We start from the raw sequence: 24,435 nt of genomic DNA on the forward strand, positions 1-24,435 counted from the left end.
AAGCGACTGATGTACAGCTTTCTCCTTTGTCCTGCCTTTGTTGAGTGTGACATCAGGGTCATGCCAGCCTTATCACACCTATCAGATAGCTTTCCACCTCTTCCTATATTTGGGAATAATGTAGATAGCATTTGAAATAATTGTTTTCTTAAAATTTGGAAGAATTTACTAAAAAAAACCATCTGGCTCCAAAGCTTTTTGGAGAGAAGGTAATTTGATAACTTTTTCATCTTCTTCCTGCTCACTGAGGTTTCCTGATGAATTTTGATAAATGTATACTTTTCTTAAATAATTAATTTCTTTAATATCTTAAGATGTTTTAGCACATAACTTCACTATACTATCCTTAATTTTAAAACATTTTCTTCAGATCTCTAATCTGCTGAGCTCTGATTGTATTCATTTGTATTTTCTTCTCTTCTGGATTAGATTTATCTAGCTCTGCATCTCTTTTAGGTGTGGAGCTTTCTGTGATGCTTAATCTAAGTCAAATCAGAATAACCATTTTCAGAAGTGTATGCAAATTGCTTCCATATAAAATTGAAAAGTTTTACCAAAATATTAATATTGTCCTTGTCATTCAAACATTATTTATTAATGCATGATATGTTTTGGAATAATGCACTATGTCGGGCACATTTACGTGCTGTTTAGAATTCCAGGGGACTCCTGCACTATCAGACATAATCCATAGTGTTCTTAACCTGCAACATTTGTTCATCTTTCAGACAGAGAAGCTAACAGAAGCTAATGCTGAGGATAGCTAACGGGCTCCAGATCATTTATCAATAATTAAACTGTAGGACAGGGCCAAATTCAAGAACTATCATGCATTACCGTGGTTAACATTTGACAGAGAGCCTAAGGAAGTTTCACATGCAAACAGATACAAAATCATGGATGAACTTGCCACTTGCATAGAGCTTATGATAGCAGTAAGGGAGTCCAGTTAAGTGCATGGACAGCAAAGGCAAGCAATAGACTGGACCTTGTTTCCATTAGGCAAAGCACGTTATTAAATGTCACAACATAACGGAGCTGCCTGAAAGGGAGAAGGACTAACACTACTCCTGTTCAATGGGGGAGAGAAGGACTAACACTATTTCATTTCTATTCAATGGAGGAGAGAACTGGACCTTGAAGAATACAATGTGTTTCCATTAATGGATTCAGGAATAGGTCCAGACTTTCCGGTCTCCTTCAACAGAGTCCCGGGCTTCCTCTTATAGAGGGAGGAGCTGGCAGCTGTTCCAGAGAGTGGCAGCTTCTCTGTCCCCATACCAGGGACCACAACTCAGATGGCTGCTAGACCAAGTCATAAAAGTGACTGTGCTGGGCTCCCCTTCCCCCCAGGAGAATTATGTGGCACTGATCATCAGGACTGAGAGATTATATGAGAACCACATCAGTTTTGTGGGCATTTTGACCTAGAGGTCACACTGGGTCAAGAGTCACAAAGATGGCTGGGCTTGGTGGCTCATGCCTGTAGTCCCATCACGCTGGGAGGCCGAGGCAGGTGCATTGCTTGAGCTCACGAGTTCAAGACCAGCCTGAGCAAAAGCAAGACCCTGTTTCTACTAAAAATAGAAAATCGGAAGCAAGAGGATTGCTTGAGCCCCAGAGTGTGAGGTTGCTGTGAACTAGGATGCCACAGCACTCTACCCAGGGTAATAGCTTGAGACTCTGTCTCCAGAAAAAAAGTCACAAAATCCACAGTTCCTTTTTGAGACATGAGGCATTCTCATTTGCACCACCTTGCCTGGTAATAGAGAAATGTTCAAAGGCCTTATCGTGGTCTTTCTCTTTTCCATTCCACCACTTTGCTAAAATCCTGCATTATTATTCACCTGTCTACAAAGCACCATCTGGTGATTTAGGGAGGTCAGTGTATTTCCTGTTGGTCCAAACGGGATCTGTAGCCTAGGATGGATCTTGGGAATATTTGGTGGGCAGTGGAAAGGTCTAGGAATGTTAAGAAGAGTGTCTTGAGACCTGATGATATTAAGTAATCATGGATACTTTTTGTCCCATTGTAAATGTTAGTACGTAGCCCTTGTGTTGTGGGTACTTTTTGTTTATACATTCGTTGCCTTATTCCAGAACATATCTCAGACTTACATTGGTAGATGAACCAAGTTGTGATCTCATTTCCTCTAAGATCTCAAAGGTCCTATCTTACACTTGAATTACATTTTCCAGATAACAAAACACTTCGACAGGCATTATCTCATGTGAAGCTCACAACAAACTTGGGAGGTCAGAACTGGTATTACCATCTTCACTTTACAAATGAAGACAATCAGGCTTGGACATGGGACCTGAGGGAGGTACCAGGACTTGAACACACATCCTCTAATTCCAGAGCTAGGGCTCTTTCCGTATTTCTTGCTGTCTCCTGATCTGCGGTGTCAAGAGCAATGGGTTAATCTCCAGAAAGTGGTGTGAATAATGCAGAGAATCGCTGCTGTGTATGTCTTGGACAAAGAATTATTATATTGGCTTCCTGCAGCATTAGAGGGGAACACAAGCCAGAGCTGTGGTGATACAGTCTCTTATTTTGCTAGCTGTGCAGCTGTTTTTAACTGAGAAGTTTTTTTTTTTTTTTTCTAGGAGGGGTAGGGTTGATTGTTAAGCTGTAAACCATTTGTCTCCGTGGAAAATAGCTTTTTTCACTTACTGTCCAATATCGGTGCACTTCTGTCATTGGTGACTGTCTTCTTCAGTTTCCTCCCTTTGCTGATATCAGAGAGGAGAGCGTTTCTCCCGGCCTGCTCTGACTTATTCAAGGTAGGTTTCTCTGTATTGGCCTGAAAGAAAGCCATACAAACTCATATTCATCTCTTGTATTTAAATCATGCACTTTAACCTTCAGCTGGGACAAGTAGGGTATAGAAGCTTGTTATGAAGATTCTGGTGGTAGGTTGTAAATCTTCCACAAGTTTTAGACCCCACATCGTTCTTTTTAAGATCCAGATGTTTGGGAGCAGATGCAGTAATAAATTACATTCATTTTTAAGGCAGGAAAAGTCACTACCTGATTAAAGACTCTGAAAATTCAGCCCACAACCTGGCTGTAACCAACAGAGCCAGGTTAGGGTTACATGGCTAGACAGAAGAAAATTTTAAGTCTGGAAGGATTCTGCAGGAATCTGGGCTTCATTCACTAGAATATACTCCAAGAATAGATTACCTTTCCCATATTTTAGAACCTAGTGCAAGGGAAAAATTTGTCTCTAGCAAAAGGGTCAGCTGTGACCACAAAAGTGGTCAGGGTTGGTGGCTGAAGCCTGTAATCCTAGCACTCTGGGAGGCTGAGGAGGAAGGCTCCCTTGAACCCAGGAGTCTGAGGTCGCTATGAGGTAGGCTGATACCACAGCACTCTAGCCTGAGAAACAAAGTGTAACACTGGAAAAAAAACAAAAACAAAACAAAACAAACAAACAACAACAACAAAAAAAACCCCACCACCCCCCAAAAAAACCCACTACACCACCACCAACAAAACACCCAAAACTTTTAGAAAATAATTCCCCATCTACATTGCTACAGATGATTTGAGACATAATTTACGTATAGTGAAACCATCCTTTAAGTTTATAGTTCTGAGTTTTGAAGAACTTACACAGTCACGTAATGACCACCACAATCAAATTATAGAACTTGTTCACGACCCCCAAAAGTTCCCTCAGGTCTTACAGGCCTAAGTGCTTCTGATGTTTAATTCCCTTGTGAGTTTAGCTCACAGAAATTGCATTATGGACAAAGGTACTGCTTTACTATGCTTGGGCATTCCCTTATATTTCCAGAATTCCAGGGCAAGGTCCTTACTATGAAATTGGGATCTTATTCCTCCAGGGTTGCTTTAGGAGTGGAGACCCTGAGCGTCCAGCATATGGACCTAGAAGTAGGCATCTGCCTGTGTCTGTTACACTCACGAACTGTCTTGGTCCTAGGGACAGTGGCTGTCCCAAACCCACAGGTCCTTCCTGCAGACCTGAGAGTCCTAGGCTGTCCCTAGCCCTTGTGAAAGGGAGAAAGGGATGTGATTCCAGATGTGCCAGTTAGGGCCATAGGGGATAAAGTTGGGGAACTGTATGGTTTGATCCCTCCCCTAGCCTTTTCTGCCTATTTTTTTCAGACGCGGTCTCACTCTGTCACCCAGGCTGAAGCTCAGTACAGTGGCTATTCACAGGAATGATCATGGTGCCCTAAAGCCTCAAACTCCTTGACTCAAACAATCCTCCCGCTTCAGCCTCTGGAATAGCTGGGACTACAGGCTCAAACCACTGCACACAGACTTTATCATCAAAATTAAAGGCAGAGGAAGAGCTCAGAAGAGCTTTGAAGAAGGCTGAACAGAATTACTGTATAAATCAGCTGTGGTGCCTCAAGTCTGTAATCCCAGCTACAGAAGCTGAGGTTGGGCGGTGCCTGTAGCTCAGTGAGTAGGGCACGGCCACATATATATACAGAGGGTGGCAGGTTCGAACCCGGCCCCAGCCAAACTGCAACAAAAAAAATAGCCGGGTCTTCTGGCAGGTGCCTGTAGTCCCAGCTACTCAGGAGGCTGAGGCAAGAGAATCACCTGAGCCCAGGAGTTGGAGGTTGCTGTGAGCTGTGATGCCACAGAACTCCACCAAGGGTGATAAAGTGAGACTCCTGTCTCTTAAAAAAAAAAAAAAAGAAGAAGCTGAGGTGGGAGGATCATGTGAGCCCAGGAGTTTGAGACAGACCAGCCCAGGCAACAGAGTGAGACCATGAGCCAGGTACAGTGGCTCGTGCCTGTAATCTTCGCACTATGGAAGGCTGAGGCAGGAGGATTACTTGAGGCCAGGAGTTTAAGACCAGCCTGGACAACCTTGTGAGATCCCATATTTACAATAAGTTAAAACATTAGCTAGGCATGATGGCATGCACTTGTAGTCCCAGCTACTCAGGAGGCTGAGACAAGAGGATCACTTGACCCCAAGCGTTTGAGGCTGCAGTGAGCTATGATCATGCCACTGTAAAACAGCCTAAGAGACAGAGAACCCTGTCTCTTAAAAAAAAAATACTCCAGGAAGGCTATGTTAACCAGTGTGATGAAAGTGTGTCAAACGGTCTGTGAAGCTAGTGAATGATGCCCCATGATCATATCAATGTACACGGCTATGATTTAATAAAAAAAAAATACTATATATGTTGTAAATGTCTTGAAAGAATTAAATTATGAGGTATTTTTGCTTAGGGGATAATAACAGTTAACATTTATATAGCTTTTATTCTGGACCAGGCACACAGGACTTCATGTATATTACTTCATTTAGTCCTCACCATCCCTATGAGTGATTATTTCTGTCTTATAGACAAGGAAACTGAGGCATAGAGGTTAAATCATTTGTCCCAGTCAGCTGGTTAGTAGAGGAGGAGCTGTCCTGTGCCCTGGCAACCTGACTCTAGAGCCTTCCCTATAAACTGACAGAGGGTAGGTGTGGGCCTAAGATGCCCCTTCCCCTTCAGCCCCGACACACCTCTGAAGCAAACCTGTTAAAAGTTTCTCTACTGTCCTTCTGGAAGTGCTCTTTGCATATACAGTTTGCTTTTGCTACTGGGATTATCCTCTATTGCTCTGAAGCTTGTTTTTTCACTGTAACAACACCCTTTGGACATCTTGCAAAGAGCTTTTGAAATGACCTACTATCTTCATTTTAAGGATGAAAAAACCCTGAGGCCTCGAGAGGTTAAGTGATGTGTCCACACTGGATCTCTTGTTTGGGGTCAGCACATTTCAGTAGCCTCGTGTTCTGCCTCAAATTTTATTTTGACACCTGCCCTCTTTGGGTGGCAACTCAGGGCCCTGAGTCGTGTTGTTCCACCAGGGCAGTGTCTGGTGGTGGCTGCCAACCTACCTTTCCCTTTTCTCATCTCTAGATCTTATTTACCCGGGATGATGCTTTGAATTAGGTAATAATGTATAGAAAGGAGTTGATCAGATAAATAAGGGTTTCCCATACTTCAGTCATTCCAGTAGTACGTTCATGATTTTTGTCAGCCTCTCATACCACCTGCTTTTATTTAATTATATTTAACTATATTTCAGTTATTCACCATATTATATGTATACACTATAGTATTTGTCAATGAACATCTTATTCTAAATTAGCTCAGTATTAAACCATGGGTTTGATGTGCTAGTTATAACTTTCAGAACATCAGTAAAATGAATACATGAGCATTAAATTAAAAAAAATTATGTACGACCTACCACTGTTATACCACACTTTTGGAGAAACGTAAAACTAATCCTATTATGTTAGCCACATCAGAGCTTCTCAGCTTATCCATGTGAAGGATCAGTTTTTTCTTTTTCTTTTTTTTTCCAAGATAGTCTCGCTCTGTTGCCAGGCTAGAGTGCTATAGTGTCATAGCTCACAGCAACCTCAAACTCCTGGGCTCAAGTGATCCCCCTGCCTCAGCCTGCCGAGTAGCTGGGACTACAGGTACCTGTTACCATGCCTGGCTAATTTTTCCATTTTTAGTAGAGATGAAGTCTCACTTTTGCTCAGGGTGGTCTCAAAGTCCTGAGCTCAAGTAATCCGCCCTCCTCAACCTCCCAGGGTGCTAGGATTACAGGCATTAGCTATCTCTCATGGCCATGAAGGACCAGTTTTTAAAAATGTTTTCATCATGAACTGACTTTTTAACAAAATAACAATTAATTATTCAAAAAAGGAATTAGTTTAAAAAAAAAACACAAAATTTAATCTTAGGAACAGACATAAAACTACTATCAAATTTCTATAAACATCTCAATGTCTGTTCTTATCTCCCTGGAGACCCTCACGGGCCGCTGAAAGACAGCACTCTGAGTAACAATGAGCTAACTAATGGTCAGTTCTTCCCACCAGATTTCAACCTCAGACGAGGTACATAAATGTGTCCTATGGTAACTTGCGGCAGGCAACTTTCCCTCTTTCAGCTTCAGTTTCCCCATGTGAAAAATGAAGGGACCATCAGTGTGAGGAAGCTCCTTAGTGGTGAAGGCTTCAGCAGCTCAGGGAGGCCTGATAGTGGATGTGTCTTAGAACCTTTCCATATTCTAATACAGGGAGCAGCTGCTTCCCGGGAGACCCTGGACAGGCCTACCAAAGGACCAGGAAGAGTCCAGTGAAGAAATTCTTTTTGTGAAGCAGACATCTAAACACAAGGGTAGATTTAAAGGGGGGTGTGAGTGTGTGTGAAGGAGGTGGTGGTGGAGATATTTGTCAAAAACAGAGTGGGAGAGGGGAAAAGGCAGAAAAGACAAAAGGAGTGAGACCAGGCTCAGCGCCCATAGCACAGTGGTTACGGCGCCAGCCACATACACTGAGGCTGGTGGGTTCGAAACTGGCCTGGGCCAGCTAAAGCAACAATGACAACTGCACAACAACCAAAAAAAAAAATACCCAGGCATTGTGGCAGGCACCTGTAGTCCCAGTTACTTGGGAGGCTGAGGCAAGAGAATCACTTAAGCCCAAGAGCTGCATAAGCTGTGACGCTATGTCACTCTACCAAGGGTGACATAGTGAGACTGTCTCAAAAAAAAAAAAAAAAATAGGAGTGAGACCGGAAGGCACTTTAATGGATGCACTGCAGACGAAGACTTGGGTTTCTAGAATTTCCCACTGTTAGGGCTTACAAACTGATAGCCCAAAATACTGTGCTTTGCTATGCTGAATTGAAGAAGCCTCAAGGTCTCCCTGAGCGCCTCCACCCCAAAGCACTGGATGAAGCTGAAGTCCTTTATCTACGTAAGATCCAGGTTCAACAGGGAGAAGGAACAATTGTGTTTTCTTACCCTTCCCGTAAGACCCCATGGGACCACACCTGAAAAGACCCTTTCACAAGCGGGTATACAGGTTAATCTCTGTTCCCTGACCATTCACTCTCCCCAGTAATCCCACCAGTAGAATCCCATCCCACCTTAACCTGCTGGGCCAGGTATGTAAGCTTCTGAACCCCTTTGCAGGGTGGGTAATCACTCTGTGGTTCTCCCCATGTACATGTTAATAAAATTTGTATGGGGCGGCGCCTGTGGCTCAGTCGGCAGTTTGAACCTGCCACCCTCAGTCGGCGCCGGCCCATATACTGAGGGTGGCACGTTCAAACCTGGCCCCGGCCAAACTGCAACCAAAAAATAGCCGGGCGTTGTGGTGGGCACCTGTAGTCCCAGCTACTCGGGAGGCTGAGGCAAGAGAATCGCTTAAGCCCAGGAGTTGGAGGTTGCTGTGAGCTATGTGAGGCCACGGCACTCTACCAAGGGCCATAAAGTGAGACTCTGTCTCTACAAAAAATAAATAAATAAATAAATAAAATAAAATAAAATAAAATTTGTAAGTCTTTCCTCCATTTAATCTGCCTCTCGTGAGTTTTCAGCAAACCTTTAGAGGGCAAAGGGCAAGTTTCCCTGGGCCCCTCCGCTGCTCAGGTCAGGCATTGATGTTGAGTTCATTTGAATGCGTGCTGGTCTCAAGACTGCTCCTGTGAACCCCGTCTTAGGCCACTGTGTTTCCCTCCCTGGACACGGCAGAGGAAACCCAATAACCCACACTCTATGCTTGTCCTACGCATCACAAGAGACCTTAAATAAATAAAACCCTTTGTGTTCTTCGTATCATCAGGTCTCAGGGTTTGGCTTATGACGGGCACTGGGAAAGCCTGTCATTACCACAAGTAAGCCGGAATGCAAATACCTTCAAAACAAATACATATGTGCCACGTTTTGATTCACTTGGTTTTCTGTATGCATAGAAACAAATGGGGAGGAGATACTCACCAGTGCAAATGTAGGAGGCGGTGGGGGGGCAGGAGGGGGAGGGACGGGCATCTTGGACTGTTATGCTTTCAACAGTCTTGCTGATAAATCTGTAAATACAAGACAAAAAGAAACAGCAGAGTCATGTATGAGGCTTCTTAGGGATTCTCTGTGCTGATGGCTCTCCACCCTCTCCCACTGAAGTGACAGCTTCACACGGATCAGCTTTGAGTTGACAATGTTACTGTTCTAGAAGGACCCAATGAGGGGGAGGGAGGGAGTTTCTGAGCCCAAGGTGCTTGGAGAGAACGGAAGCCAAAGCTAGCGCCGTCTACCGCAGCAGGCCTGAGTAAGCAGGGAGGTTTCCCGCATCTGGTAGGAATGGATCCTAACCAAGTTCGATGGAAAACAACCCCACTTAGGAGGCTCCTCTTCCTCACTCATTTCCATGACAAAATCCTTTCTTGCTCTCCCATCCCATCCTTTCCTTGCCCCACTGATTGGTTTTTCTTCTCTGGTTCTCTTGCACAGATTGCTGCTGTTCACCTGGTCTGAGTCTGCACATAGGAATCCCAGGGCAGATCTACTCCTTGCCCTCCCCTCACAGTTCCCACCATCTTCCGGGGAGGGGAAACAGGATAACTAAGGGGAAGGGAGGAGTGAGGCAGATGAGATGGGAGGTGGGGGAGTGGTCCTTCCTTATTATCCCTGGTTCATCAAAGACCAGCCATGCTATCTCTGCAGTACTCAGCATCTCCTCATAGACCTAAGTGAACACAAAGAGGAGTCAGCTCTGTGGCTCCCAGGTGCTTCACCAGAACACGCTTCTGTTAACAGAGCCTTTCTGTAGAGGGCTTGCTCTGGGAACACAGGGAAGACCAGACTCTGTGGCTGGGGGGGAGCGCTTAGGGACCCCAGATGGGTAGGGCTTAGCAGGGTGGAGGGATCAGCCTGGCAAACACAAGGGGCAGGAGAGACAACGGCAAAGCGCCCAAAGAGTTACACCAACCATAAGTCTTTCCCCCCAATCAGCAGAGTCCCATCCCTCAGCCATAGCAGAACTTCTTGTCCTGGCCAACGCCTCGCTCACAGTTCTCACCTCTAAGTAACGTCAGCTTCTCCCACCCCAATCCTTGCTACTCAAAGTGTGGTCCTGGATAGGCGACTGACCTAGGAGCTGTCAGAAACATTGATTCTCAGCCCCTCCTCCCCCTCACTGGCCGACTGAGTATCTATATCTGAGGACAATGTGTCCCCAGTTTCACAAAGCAGAATTATTATTTTTAAAATTTCTCAACACTCTTCTAATTATAGAAAATAATTTCTTGGGATTTAAAATATTAATTAGTTCCCTGTGCACTACCTGGGTGACGGGCATACTTAGAACTTTGACTCAAATTATAATATTCTGAAATTTTAAAAAATATGGAATTTAAAAAATGTAGTTAAATCACTAAAAGTGAATGTAGAAAATCTATACTTTGAAACAAATAACTTTCTACTAAAATAACGTAGATGGTTTTCTTTCTGCGGACAGAAATGGAATGCAGCAGCTAAAAAGACACTGCTGGACTCATCACAGCCGCTGGAAAACAAGAATGAGGCAGTTTGGAGCAGCTTCCAGGGCAGTGTCTAGAAAATGGAATTTTATAAACTTCTACAGCAACAGCTGTCGCTGTGGTTTATGGAGAATGAGCTGGATCCAGGCCACCTGCTTCCACTGGCCGTCACTCCTGAGCCGAGTCTGCACGCTACTTTGGTAGTGCCCATTTCCTCCGTGAGCACGAGCACTCCCTAAAAAGCCCATTGTGTCCCTTTAATGATCTAATAAGCATTTTCAGGCAGGCTAATTAGTGCTATGGGCTCAACTATTAACTAGGTTGGAATCTGCTTTTCAGTTAAGAGACCATCTTGGACAGAATTCCTTCCAAATGTATTCTTTAAATCGGTCTTTTCTACATGACCTCAATTGTTCCCTGGGGGCCATGCTGGGGAAGCAGGCTGGGCACTTGAGTCAGGTGGCCTATAAAGAGGGCTGCCCAGCCACAGATGCTTCAGAGTCAGGCATGTCCTAGGACCATGAGGAAGGACAGGGATCTGAAACTGAACTTGGGGCTGACTAACTGAAAGATGCTGGAGCCAAATCAGTGTTATTAAGCTGGGAAAGCTGGCTTACCAAGGCAGGTGGTAGCCTGGCCTGCCAGTGGGCCTGAGAGTTGAGCTTCAGGAGACAGTCCATCCATGTGGTTGGTGGATGAAAAGTCTCAAGATGATTTTATCTGATCCATGCTCACCAACTAACCTGCTGTCATCCTGTGGTCCTAATACCTAGGAAGGAGTGGCTTCCTGTCAACAGGAACTTCTCACAGGTTCGTTCTCCTAGGTCTGTCTCTGTTTGCAGACTTTAAATTGAACCTCTGTCCTGTACAGCTTAGGGGCCAGACTGTGTAATGGGGATCCTTTCAGGGCAATGCCACCCTGAAAGGTCTGAATTATTTTATAATTCTCTGTTGTTGCTAGTACTGTCTGTACAGTAACTGACATAAATAAACTTCTGGACAACTCCAGTGGGGACTGTGGTAACTTCAGGGTCCTGAGGGCTCCTGTGGAGAAAGAGTGACAGCTGGGTCTGGGGCCAGGGCCAGACTGTGGAAACAAGCAGGTAAAACCAAGATTCAGGGAGCAAAAAAACTATTAAAAGCTTCGGGGTCTTGCAAGAAGTGGGGCCTTCCCCTCCAGGCCACTTTGGATAAACCGGGGGAGAGGCTATGCGGGTGAGCGCTCTCACTTTCACCAAGTACCTCCTCCCCACCCTCTGTCTGCAGCCGCTCTCCCTGCCCCCACCTCATACCTGTCCAGATGAACCGTGTCCACTCTCACCCGCCTGCTAAAAAGGGCTGACGGGTTGCAGCACAGTTCTCTTTATTCCTTTCCACCTGAATAGCTGCTGGGCACATTCTGGACTTCTCCAGGCTAAGAGTCTCCAGGGAAGGGTGTGAGAAATCCCAGACTTTGGTCTGACCACACCACTTACCCCATAGATCAAAGAAGACCAAGCTCATGGTGCCCCATGCCAGGCGGGGACTTCTCACCAGCCAGGGGACTCCACCTGAGCTCCCTAGCACCTGGCACAAAGTGGAGTGTGGAGTGAAAGAACCAAGGAGCACATAGATGAGCGGGGGTGGGGGTGGGGCTGTGTGTGCTCAGTCCTTATCTCTGGTGCATTCCAAGACCTTTTTGTTACTTAGCCAAGTGCTTGCCATTGGAATGGATCCCAGCATTGCCACTAATGCATCAGGAGGTTTGAGCAGAAGAATCAGCTGTGGTTCAGAGGGCCTTGCCAGCACTAAGTACTAGGACTTATTTTCCTGGCAGCCTCCATCCTACTTCCCCAGTGAAGTAGAACTTGAGGCTTTGGGAGAGAAGTTAACTAGGTAGTTAACAGCCCACATCAGAGTCAGAGCTGGACCTTACTGAAGGCTTTGGCACCTGAGCACCAGATCAAGGGTCATGAACTTGGATGAAAAAAAGGAGCTGTTATTCCTATTAAGTGTTAATTGAAATTTAGCATTTCCTTCAATTATGAATGTAGGTCACGAACAACAATAGCTGAGATTCTTTCACCAATAGTTTTTACATATTACAACTGCAGATCAACAATTTTGAAAACTCTGGCAATGTTTAGGTCTGTCACCAGATATTATTATTATTATTATTTTTTGAGACAGAGTCTCACTTTGTCACCCTTGGTAGAGTGCTGTGGCATCATAGCTCACAGCAACCTCCAACTCTTGGGCTCAAACAATTCTCTTGCCTCAGCCTCCCCGGTAGCTGGAACTATAGGTGCCCACCACAATGCCCAGCTTTCTTTTGTTGCAGTTGTCATTGCTGTTTTAGCTGGCTGAGGCTGGTTTTGAACCCGCGACCCTTGGTATATGGGGCTGGCGCCCTACCCACTGAGCCACAGGCGCCACCCCCTTGTCACCAGATATTATTTAAACCATTAATGAAGAAGTTCATATAATTATTTTCTTTTATACTTCTCTGTATTTTATTTTATACATTTAAAAAATGTCACAGAAGTCCTTTGGGTTTTACCAGTGTGGTTCATGGAATGAAAACAGAACATGAGCTCCAGGCCAGGCAGATTTGGCTCTGAATCCTTGCTCTGCACCTGTCAAACCTAGGACAACAACTTAACTTCTTTGAGCCTCTTTTTCCCATCTGTTAAAGGGATCATTGCTGGGAAGATTAAATGAAATGATATGCAGCAAGCTTTCAACATGGCTTGGGAGAGCAAGCCATTGGTGGACAGTCTCGAATCTGTCCTCCTTGAGGGTGAGGACAGGTCCAGCTGGTATACAAGCTGCCAGAAGTATGGCAGAGGAGGGATGGGCCTGGGGGCTGAGCTAAGGGTCCCCGGGTTTGCACAGTACCTCTGGGTGGAGCTGCTTCGGATGGGAATGAGGCCAACTAATATGGGCCTGACTGCATTTGGTTCTTCCCTTGGAGATGGGAGAATAGAAGGAGGGCAACTCTGTCCCTGGTCTGGGAGAGGCCCTGGAACAAGGGGAGGATGGCTGTGGTTCCCCCAGTGCCACCTGTCATCTCCTGCCTCAGACTCAGTTTGTGCTGCAAACTGCTTCTCACCCTAGTCAGGCTCCCTCCTATCAGTGGGTCACACATCAACCCATTTGCTGGGCCTTTTCCTCCTACCCAACTCCAACCGGGCTCTGAGAATTAATTCCAGTGCTTAAATAACTTCTGTCATAGGGAGAAAAGCCAGACTTTGTAAGATGTTCACCTGGTGAGGTGAGTTTTACATGCTTTCCCATGTCATGGACTCTGTCCCTGGCAAATTGATATGTTGAAGCCCTAACGTCCGGGACCTCAGAATGCAACTGGATTTAAAGATGGGGGTCTGTAAAGAGGTGATTAAGTTAAAATGAGGTCTTTAGGATGAGATCCTGGTCCAATAAGACTGGAGTCCTGATAAGAAGAGGAAGAGACATCAGGTGCCTGTGCTCAGAAAGACCCTGCGAAGACAGAGAGAAAGCAGCCATTTGCAAAGGAGAGGCCTCAAGACAAGTTCCTGTCAGTATCCACCCAGTCTGTAGCATTTTACTGTGGCACTTGTAGTGATACACACATTATTAACAATATATGCTCATCTATTATCTATTAATATTACAGAAATGGCCGAGCGTGGTGGCTCATGCCTCTAATCCCAGCACTCTGGGAAGCCAGGGTGGGAGGATCTCTTGAGCTGAGGAGTTCAAGACCAACCTGAGTGAGCGAGAGACCCCATCTCTACAAAAATAGAAAAATTAGCTGGGCACCGTGGCAAGTGGCTGGAGTCCCAGGTCCTTGGGAAGCTGAGACAGGAGGATTGCTTGAGCCTAAGAATTTGAGATTGCTGTAAGCGAGGCTGATACCGCAGCACTGTATCCTGGGGCAACAACAGAGTGAGACTCTGTCTCAAAAACAAAACAAAACAAAACAAAACAAAGGGACACCTTGAGAGAAAGAGATTTGCTCGGCCCAGTGGCATGGCCAGCTAGAGTCTCAGCTACAGCCCACAGTTCAGTCCAGACATGTCCCAAAAATGCTCGGTTTCTCATTCAATGTGCTCATCTTAGCAAAGCAGAATTTTCCCAGAAAGTAAAATGATTGCTCTCCTTCGGATAAAAAATATGTGCTACTCATTTAAATAAACTGTTTCTTAGTTTCATAGCCAACTTCACATTCATTCTACGATAAATCAAACCACATGAGGTCCATATTACAGAATGATGTGGGGAGGGAAGAGATTTCCCACAGTCCCCAAAGAGCACAGCTGACAATTGTCAGGCCAGTCTCTAATCCTGAGTGGGGAGGGGCTCTATCAAAGGAGAACAGATCCAGTTATGTTCATGACTATTTTGTCCTATCCAAAAATACACATGTATAAAGTTATCCTTAAATACTAGCTTATGTCAAATGAATGGTGGAAAAGTAAACTTTTTTTCCTTCAAAAAGCTCAAATCAATAGAGGAGTATTGTATTTGCTGCATGTGTAGTGGTGGAGTTGGAGGATAGAATCAGAAATATACCACTGGGAGGTTCAAAGATCCATCTGCTCTCTTGCCCTGTTATTTCCTACTTGTTTTATTTTCATTCATTTACAGTTTCACATGAGTTTTTTCCTGCTTCATCTTTTCTTTTTTTTTTTTTTTAGCTGGGGCTGGGTTTGAACCTGCCACCTCCGGCATATGAGGCCAGTGCCCTACTCTGTTGAGCCACAGGCACTGCCCTTTTTTTTTTTTAATTTTAATTTCAGAATATTAGGGGGTAAGTGTATATATATTTTAACTCATTTTCATGTATGTATTTCTCATGTACTTTTGGTCTCTTCAGGGTAAATTTGTGGTTTTTTTTTTTTTTTAGTTTTTTTCTCCTTCTGTTTCCAAAACAGAGAACAGAGAACCCCAAAATACACAAAGATGAAAATAAAACACTAAAGTTGTATTTAACCACTGAAGCACTCAATAATAGATTTTAGATGAAAAATGGTAGGGGGTAAAGGCTCTTGCAAATACACACACCTACGTACAGAGCTCTCTACCTCATCATATGTATCACACACATAGATATGATTGTTTGACAAAAAAAAAATTAGCAGAGGAAAATATATAATGCACATAACTCAAGACTGTTTTAATGAGGAATGTTTCTTAAATTCATACTAGTTGTTACCACCATAAAAGATAATTGCAGGGGCATTCGTTGCAAAGGCAATGAATCCACACCAAGTTACATTGCAAAAGTAAAATCATTTAGCAAACTCGAATTGCTGCTAAAATCCTGAATTTTAACAAGTATGTAGCTTTGGGGCTTGGCACCTATAGCACAGTGGTTACGGTGCCAGCCACATGCACCGAGGCTGGTGGGTTTGAACCTAGCCCAGGCCAGCCAGACAACAATGACAACTACAACAAAAAAATAGCCAGGCATTGTGGTGGGGACCTGTAGTCCCAGCTACTTGGGAGGCTGAGGCAAGAGAATCGCTGAAGCCCAAGAGTTTGCAGTTGCTGTGAGGTGTGACACCATAGCACTCTACCGAGGGTGACACAGTGAGACTCTGTCTCAAAAAAAAAAAAAGTATGCAGCTTTGGGATTCTTAGTAATAAGTATTCTTGATTCTAGTCTTCAGAGAATCCTCCATGATGCTAACTTAGTTGTATATATTTAAGATCTGAAAACCATTGGAACTAATTAAGATGAATTAGGCTTTGTTCTGCAACTTCCTGTAAAAATGCTCAACAGGAAAATTGATGCTCACAGTAAACCACAGTCATCCTGTTTCTTTAACACAATCTTTTCACAGCTGCAGTCGCCTGGAGTTTCTATTTGATGATGCCAGTCACTGCAACCTCTTCCCCTGGCCCCACCCCTCCCCCCAGCATGTCGCTGTGCTATTTTAGAAACTTTTAATACCTCTGCAGAAAAGTTTGCTTCTATTATTGCTACTTTTCTTCTCCCCAGGCTGAGGGGCCTGCTCAGAGCAATGAGGCAATCCATATAAGAGGGGAAACAAACAAACAAAAAAGGCTGGACCCCAGAGGAAGCAAAAGGCAGAAAAGAGAAACAAGCTTTCCTTTATAAGCAAATCAACAGCCTCACCCAGTTAGTTATGATTCACTGTTATTGTCCACTTGAACTGAATGTGTGCACACGCTTGCCGTGCAGGACTCCCTCATTTCTCAGAATATACTTGCTCTTTTCTCAGTTGGTTATCACTTAAAATAATATCTTAAGTGACTTCTGCTTAGAGTGTCTTCTCAACGGTAGTGGTGTACGTCTTTGCCGTACTTAGAGGGTCCATGGCTATTTAGAAAATGCTTCTTTTCCAGTTCTTTCCGGGAAAGAGATGATTTGTTTGAGGAGGGGTGGGAAAGGCATTTTTCAAAGAAGACATTCTGAAGCATACATAACGTCCTTAAAATTGGTGAGGAGCTTGGACACAATTTTACTGTAAGAGTAGCTGCTGGGGAAAAGAAAGGCTACTCTAAAACGATTTTTAAATCCACACATATATATTTCATTTAAAAATGAATACGAAGTCATGGATAACCACTTTCAATAGTGACGATGCCCCTTAACTGAATGAGTCACCTGTCATTCTTTAACTGAGAGAAAGAGAAAGGAAACCTTTTATACTTATCCATATAACTAAAAAGTATGGGGTTTTCACCCACTACTTCCCATCTCTTTAAGAGGCTAAAATCTCCAAGTCTTCGTAAATCATCAGCAACACATTTAGTTCTACCAGAGGAATAAATGGTAAAGGATTTAAAAAAAATTTTTTCTTTTTTTCTAGAGACAGAGTCTCACTTTGTCTCCCTCTGTAGAGTGCAGTAGCGTCACAGCTCACAGCAACCTCCAGTTCTTGGGCTTAGGCTATTCCCCTGCCTCAGCCTCCAGACAGCTGGGACTACAGGTGCCCATCACAACGGGCGGCTATCTTTTTGTTGCAGTTTGGCCAGGGCCAGGTTTGAACCCACCACTCTTAGTATATGGGGCTGGTACACTACTCACTGAGCCACAGGCGCCGTCCCCCCCCCAATTTTTTTTCATAGGCAGTTTTCAATGACTTGTACCAGAGGATTAAGAACACTGTTGTTCTCTGCTACACACACACACACACACACACACACACACACACACACACACGCGCGCGCGCTATTCATTTTATCACTGAAAGAATAGCCTTTTTTTTTTGTAGAGACAGAGTCTCACTTTATATCCCTAGGTAGAGTGCTGTGTCGTCACAGCTCACAGCAACCTCCAACTCCTCTCAGCTTCCCAAATAGCTGGGACTATAGGCGCCCGCCACAACACCCAGCTAAAGAATAGCCTTTTAATATAAGCAAAAGTGTCACCAAATTTCCTCCTGAAAAAGTCAAAAGACCTAAAATGGAAGATATTTTACTTGAGATTATTTATTTTAAAGACATTTACTGTTACTGTGACACTTAAAGCAAAACATTTGTAATCCTAGAGCCCCACAACTGGAAAAGAATCTCAAGAAATCGTACAATTTATCATGTTGCCTCCAAACTGCACTTGTAAAAAAGTCCTTGAGATTCAGAAAACTTTCTCCACACTTAGTTTTTAGGTGGCCTTGGACAAATTACTTTGCCTGTCTTAGTTTCCTAAATAAAATGGGAATAATAGCACCTACTTAATAAGGTTATCCAAGAGTCACATGAGGTAGTACTTAATGAGTATTAGCCATTTTTTAAAAATAATTTGAAAAAAAGTAAACATCCTAACACATAGTAAGAGGTCAATAAATGTTACTGTCTTTCCTCCTATTTAACCCTGAGAAAAAGAAAACACAAGCTGATTTAAACCGTAGCCATGTGTGTACACCGACGCAAACCCACGCAAATCTCTCTATTACAGATGAATGGCGAAGGGAGCTGTGTATAAAGTATATTTTACACTTCACAGAAGAGCATACAGATTATTAAAGCATTCCCTATTCTAGTATTTTTTTTTTTCACTTTTAATTTTCAGGACCAACTTTACAAATTACAGACGGGGGCATTTATGTCAGTCCAGGGAAATGCTCTTTCCAACAGGAAGTAAGTGCACTGCAATTTGTAAAAACAAAATAAGTCAAACCTTAAAACAGAAATGTATCCGAAGTAAATGACGTGTTCATGAAGGGTTAAACAGAATCCGAAGGGCATAAACTTGAAGGGTCCAGGAATCAGGCAGCTCGCTTCCTCTTACATTTCAGCTTAGGGTGGGGACCTTCCAGTTTATAGGTCAGATTCACAATTTGATTTCATCAAAGATCAGAGTGAAACTGCTGTGGACACCAGGGAATGATTTTCACCATGGGGAGTTCTCTGGGTATTTCATTTCGTCCACAGTACAGGTAAATCTAGCTTTTACAGTAAAGCTAATAAAGAACAATGAACCCATGAATACACTTTTCGAGGACCATTAGAAAACTTGATTTTAGGTAAATCATTTGACCTCTTTAGACCTACAAAAAGGTTTTGATTACATGTTGCTTCAGTTCACACGGAACAAAACATTATGAAGTTAATGCCTTATACTGTAATGCCCACAGTCGGAGTGAATCCTCAGAGTATGGCTCCTTCAGCAATCCCCTGAAAACCCTTTCCCAGCTTCCCATCTTCCTTTCTCACCACCATCCTGTCTTATTCTTTCCCCTGCCTTTCTCTCTACCAAGCTGTCCTACTTTTTAAAATTCAAACCTTTCTTCTGCAGTCTTTTCTTCATTTACCACTACTCTCTTTTCTTTTTTGTAAATTAAAAAAACAAAATATTTTTTTAAGACAAGGTCTCACCCTGTTGTCTGGGCTAGAGAGCTCACTGTGGACTCAACCTCCCGGGCTCAAGCAATCCTCCTGCCTCAGTGTGCATCAGCTAATTTTCTTTTTGGGGGGTGGGGGTGGGGTAGAGACAAGATCTTGCTATGCTACCCAGGTTGGTCTCCAAACTCCTGACCTCAAGTGATCCTTCCACCTCGGGCTCCCAAAATGCTGGGATTACAGGCATGAGCTAATTCCCCCTTCCTGGCACTAAATTATTTGAAATAACTTTTACTTACAGAATAAAGTTATATGAGCTCTCTTAAATTTTGAAAGCTTTATTTTATTTCTCCAGGAGGAAAGAGGAACATCAAGTTCATAATATCCTAGAGAAAAAATTTTAATACAAAAAGTTTCCTTAATCCCATTCTGTGTAGGTCTCTGAGTATAAGGCTTCAAAATTTAAAATCATACTATTTTATGCCAAAATATTAATGACCTTACATGTATATAGTTATAGTGAATGCTACAGAATTTGATATGTAATAGTAGTTGTGCAGTGCACTGTTATAACGTAAGCAGAATTGTTCTGCTTGGAAATGGTTTAGTTTGGGATTTGAATTTAAGTGACACATTCGTGCAACAATAGAACTGCAGTGGCTTAGTTCCATTGTACTTTCATTTGACGCTTCTGATGATTCCTTTTACGACCGCTGACCAAGCCCAAGATTCAAAGACAGTTGTGCAGACAACTCTACCACACATCGCAAGCGCACATTTACTCACACACACCCCCACTTCTTCAGTGGGAAAAGGGAGAAAGATATCTCTGGGTCTTAACTTTTCCAGGGGTCAGGAAACCTTCTACTGAAAATCCTGCTTACGCTTTTGCTCAAAACACAAGTTATGAATCACCCACAATCACCACAGCAGTAGAACTAACATTCCGGGCAACAAGAAGAGACCCCATGGTCTTCAACCGAAAAATTAAACAATTTAATCTCAATATACTGTGGCCCATTAACAGCCATTTAGCTGATAAAGGAAATAAATTTAGTTTGATTGTCATCTCTCTTACCATTAAAGGGTACTGTAGGAAGCCATGGCCAGGGACACAGACCAACAGAGAGCACTGTCCCCGGGAAAGGCGTCATCTTCAATGCAAACGTGGAGTTGTTTTTTGGACAGCCATTTTGGACGAGCTGTGGCCTCCTGTTAAATGTGACATACTAGTCAGAGGCAGACGTCCTTCTGTGGGTATTCACTTCCTGTCTGATTAATCTGCTGTTTGCTCCTTCCTCCTTTGCTTCAGAAAAAGAAACTAGATTGGTTTTGCTTAAGAAGCAAGCAAGGAAAAAGACCTAAATTCTAAAAATTCAGTGTTTTTCTTTCCCACCAGACGTACGGTAGCTGTTTGGTACCACGACAAGTGGAGATGGGCACCTCCATCCAGTTAACAGCCCGAATTTATTCCAGACACCGTCACAAACATAACTGTTCATGGAACTTGAGATTTCTTTAGGAAAATTCTGTTTGAAAGCATCACTAAATACTAGTCTATTTAGTAATAAGGAAAAGAGTCGCTCAAGAGATAAAAGCTCTTCACTACACCGGTAATTAGCCTGAGTGATTTTTCTTCTCATTTTACCAAGCATTCAAGCATGTAAGGAGAAAGTTACAAGTGCCGGTGAAGAGAGCAGGTCGGGTATATGAGGGCAAATGACTTCTGAAGTATGATTTTGAGACATTACCCATCCTATCAATGCAGGATAAATAATATACAGCTCAAGTCAGCTGCAGATCCACAGCTTTCTATGCCAAAATAGTTTGCTTCTGTTCTCTGTACTTAGTGGGGCAACAATCACTCTCTCAGAAGATGCCTAAGAAAAGCACGGAGATAATAAGGGCAGGAGAGAGGGTGGATTTCTCATTCCTAAAGGTTTCTCTCTCAGAAGATGCCTAAGAAAAGCATGGAGATAATAAGGGCAGGAGAGAGGGTGGATTTCTCATTCCTAAAGGTAGTTCTCAGAGGTGGATGGCAATGGAATATACACAGAAAACACTATGTCGAAATCCAGAGTTATGTTTAGAAAAATCTGAAAATACTCGTGATTTTTTTCTTGCTCCATCTGAAAAGTTCAGACTTAGATTTGCAACATATACCATGTAACTCTGAGAAATAAGAATCTGTTGAAAGAATGGAAAACAGAGGCATATTTCAGAAACTGCCTTAGCAGTTTCATGATGCCAGGTCATGGGCACAATTCCTGGAACTGGAGCAGCCAAGGGTTAGTGACTAAGAGCCTTCCACTTTGCCTGGAGCTGCCAGAAGGTAGGGACTCCATTCCTCTTTCTAATGCAGGGCCCGAGGTCCATGAAAGACATACTAATGTGAATAAATCCATACGGGCATAGGGCTGGGCAGAGAGGAGGCCTGCTGCTATCATCCACTTCCCCCACCACAGACCCTCAGGAAAACAGAAAACTTGACCAACCCTCAAGTCAATGCTTGAGTGAATCTTTGGGGAAGTCTAACTACAGTTGGATCTAAAAAGAGAAAGAACACGGGCAACATGATGATTTCACTGTGTATTTACAGAATTATTTTGCAGTTCTCTAAGGAAGCCCAAGCATGGCGCATGCGTGCACGTGCGCTTAGCACACACAGCTCAGGGCTATTCCCATCCATTAGGGAAGACTCAATTAGAAGAGTAGAAGGCATCTACGAAGCTGCCGCCCTCAAGACACGCAAGGTAGTAGCTGTGAGGAGTTTGGATCTATTCCTGCAGTCAACTCTGGACATTATGAGGTGACCACTATGCACGATTATGTTAAATGTCAGATAATGTTCCTCCCCTGCTTAAAACCTTTCAATGGTTTCTCAACTTACTTTAAAAGTCCAAATTCTGCCTAGATCCACAGGGACCCACAATATCTGATCCCTTTCTAGCTCTCTGACTTCATCTCAAATAACATTTCTTCTTGCTACTTTACCTTCCAGCCCTTTTTGTTCCTTAACGCACCCTCCTCATTTGCATCTTGGGGTCTTATACTTGCGAGCTGTCTTGCTTTGTACATTCATCTCTCAGTTCCTTCTTATCCCTCCCCCAGGTGTCATTCTGCTCCTGTTTTCTTTTATGGGTAGCACATACTCACCACTTGACATTTTTTTAAATTGTTTATTTACTTACATGTTTCTCCTCACCAGAAGTCAAGCCCCTGAGAACCTTGTCTGTTTTCTTTCTTGCTGTTGCTTCAGCATCTAATACAGCACCTGACACCTGGTAGGTGTTTAATAAACAGTGCTTTTTTGTCTTGTTTTGTTTTTTGGAGACAGGTTCCTGCTATGTTGCCCGGGCTAGTCTCAAACAATCTTTCCACCTCAGCTTCCCGAGTAGCTGGGATTACAGCCATGAGCCACTGAGCCCAGCTCAATAAAAAGTATTTGTTGAATGAAAAAGAAAATCAATATCTCTTACAAATTCTGCCACAACATTCCCTTAAAAGCTTAGAATTGTTCCCCTTGGAACAGTAAATAACAAATAACAAAACTAGACTTAAGCCTTCATGGGAAAAGCTGTTAAAGGGAAATTTTTCCAGAGGAAATATCCGTGGGTAAAACCTCTAGCCCATCAGCGGGCTTAGCAATGTATGTAGAGTCTTATGCAGTGCAGGGGGCTTACATCACCAGGCAATGGAAAGAGAAAAATGGGTTAAGAGAGTTTAAAACAAACCAATCAGAAAGAAACAAGAGGAAATTAAAAAATAAAGAAAATGAGGCAGGAAAAGATGGAGACAGAGAGATCACATGGTGGGCAGGGGAACGTTCCAGCCACTTGCTGACTTCTGAGGCCTTGGGGAGCCACCTCTGCAATGGGTGACCCCCAGGCGCTGGATGGAGCAGCGCCATCTGCCCTTCCTTGGTGAGGTGGTGCTGCCAGATCAGTGTCAGCTTTTCCAGCAGCCACATTCTAAAAAAAATAATAATTATAAAGTTGACGAAGACTGCAGAGATCAATGACCACACCATCACTTATAGAGGAGCAGCGGCCTACACAAGTCACAGAGCTGGGCCCCGAGCCTGGGCAGCACTAAGGGGCCAGGGCAGTTACTGTCCTAAGTTTCATTTTAGGTTCAGAAAGGTGATTCCACCAAAATCCTTCCTATAAGCATAAGAAGACGCAGAAGGAAGAGGGGTGGAGAGAACGGCTGCGATGTGGAGAGGAGAAGCTGAGGTTAGTATTTGTGTTGTGGCTGTTATATTATAACCAAAGGCCCCAGATAAGTGGACTGCCAACCTGTGGTAATAAAGACAGTCACAACTCTAGACTTAGAAGAGAATTTTAGGTGTGTCTCTTTCCGCCATTCAACACAGGTAAGTCTGGACTTAATGATACGGAAAACAATAAACAGTAGACACATCATGTAAATAATCCTCCATATTAATGTATAAAAAGAAAAAACCTAGGAGCAGACGAAGGTTATAAAACTCTAGCATACATCTCACGAGTCTGAAGAATTACAGCCAACAACCCTCCTGCAGTGGCCCCAAATCAACACAGACGAATCAGGGCAACGACGACATTTATAAAATGTTAAGAACATTTTGTTTTAAATAATTCTGGTTTTCCAAGTTGTGTTTCCATAACCACCTGTTATAGTGTAGTATTTTCCCTAGTAGTGGAAATTTCTTGAATTCTAAAACCATTCTACTCCTTCTTCAGTAGCAGAATGCCCCCATTATAGCTTTTTAGGGGGAAAACAGAAACACTATCAGATTAAATGTATGCATCTACTGTAAAAGGAATCTACTTTCAAAATGTTAAAATATGGGAATTACATGATTTACTAGTAGAAAGGAAGGAATAATCACCCCATAATTATCAGTATTTTTCATAGAGAGTTGATCATTTAAAAATAATTTCAAGACTTGGCTCCCGTAGCTCAGTGGCTAGGGCACCAGCCACATATACTGGAGCTGGCGGGTTTGACCCAGACCAGGCCAGCCAAACAACAATGACAACTACAACCAAAAAATAGCCGGGCGTTGTGGCAGGTGCCTGTAGTCCCAGCTACCTGGGAAACTGAGGCAAGATAATCACTTAAGCCCAAGAGTTTGAGGTTGCTGTGAGCTGTGACACCCCAGCATTCTACCAAGGGCGACACAGTGAAAACGAAAAAATAAATAAATAAATAAAGATAAAAATAATCTTGATACAGGACAGGTGGGCCCTGAGCTGGAGGACCTGCCACCTTAGCCCTGACTGCATTGGTGCAGCGGCATCTGGCAGCCGGCAGCAGAACCAGCGGGCTGGAGGGTTGGGGGTGGGG

General features: G+C 43.5%; 1 protein-coding gene across 4 annotated transcripts in view; it reads right to left on the minus strand.

The window, feature by feature from the left end:
• WIPF1 (WAS/WASL interacting protein family member 1) overlaps window positions 1-24,435 on the minus strand; it is a 137,744-nt gene that overhangs the window by 21,625 nt on the left and 91,684 nt on the right. For 2 of the 4 annotated variants that reach the window (XM_053597645.1, XM_053597648.1), the window contains exons 2-4: window positions 20,183-20,316; window positions 8,795-8,883; window positions 2,678-2,807 (exon numbers count right to left, since the gene is read on the minus strand). In XM_053597645.1, coding sequence (XP_053453620.1) covers window positions 2,678-2,807; window positions 8,795-8,845 — 181 coding nt within the window. In that variant the 5' untranslated portion in view covers window positions 8,846-8,883; window positions 20,183-20,316. The remainder of the gene's footprint in view (window positions 1-2,677; window positions 2,808-8,794; window positions 8,884-20,182; window positions 20,317-24,435) is intronic. The other 2 variants (XM_053597646.1, XM_053597649.1) reach the window with 1 other exon arrangement.

This window comes from Nycticebus coucang, chromosome 7 (genome assembly GCF_027406575.1).
Source record: "Nycticebus coucang isolate mNycCou1 chromosome 7, mNycCou1.pri, whole genome shotgun sequence".
NCBI lineage: Eukaryota > Metazoa > Chordata > Mammalia > Primates > Lorisidae > Nycticebus > Nycticebus coucang.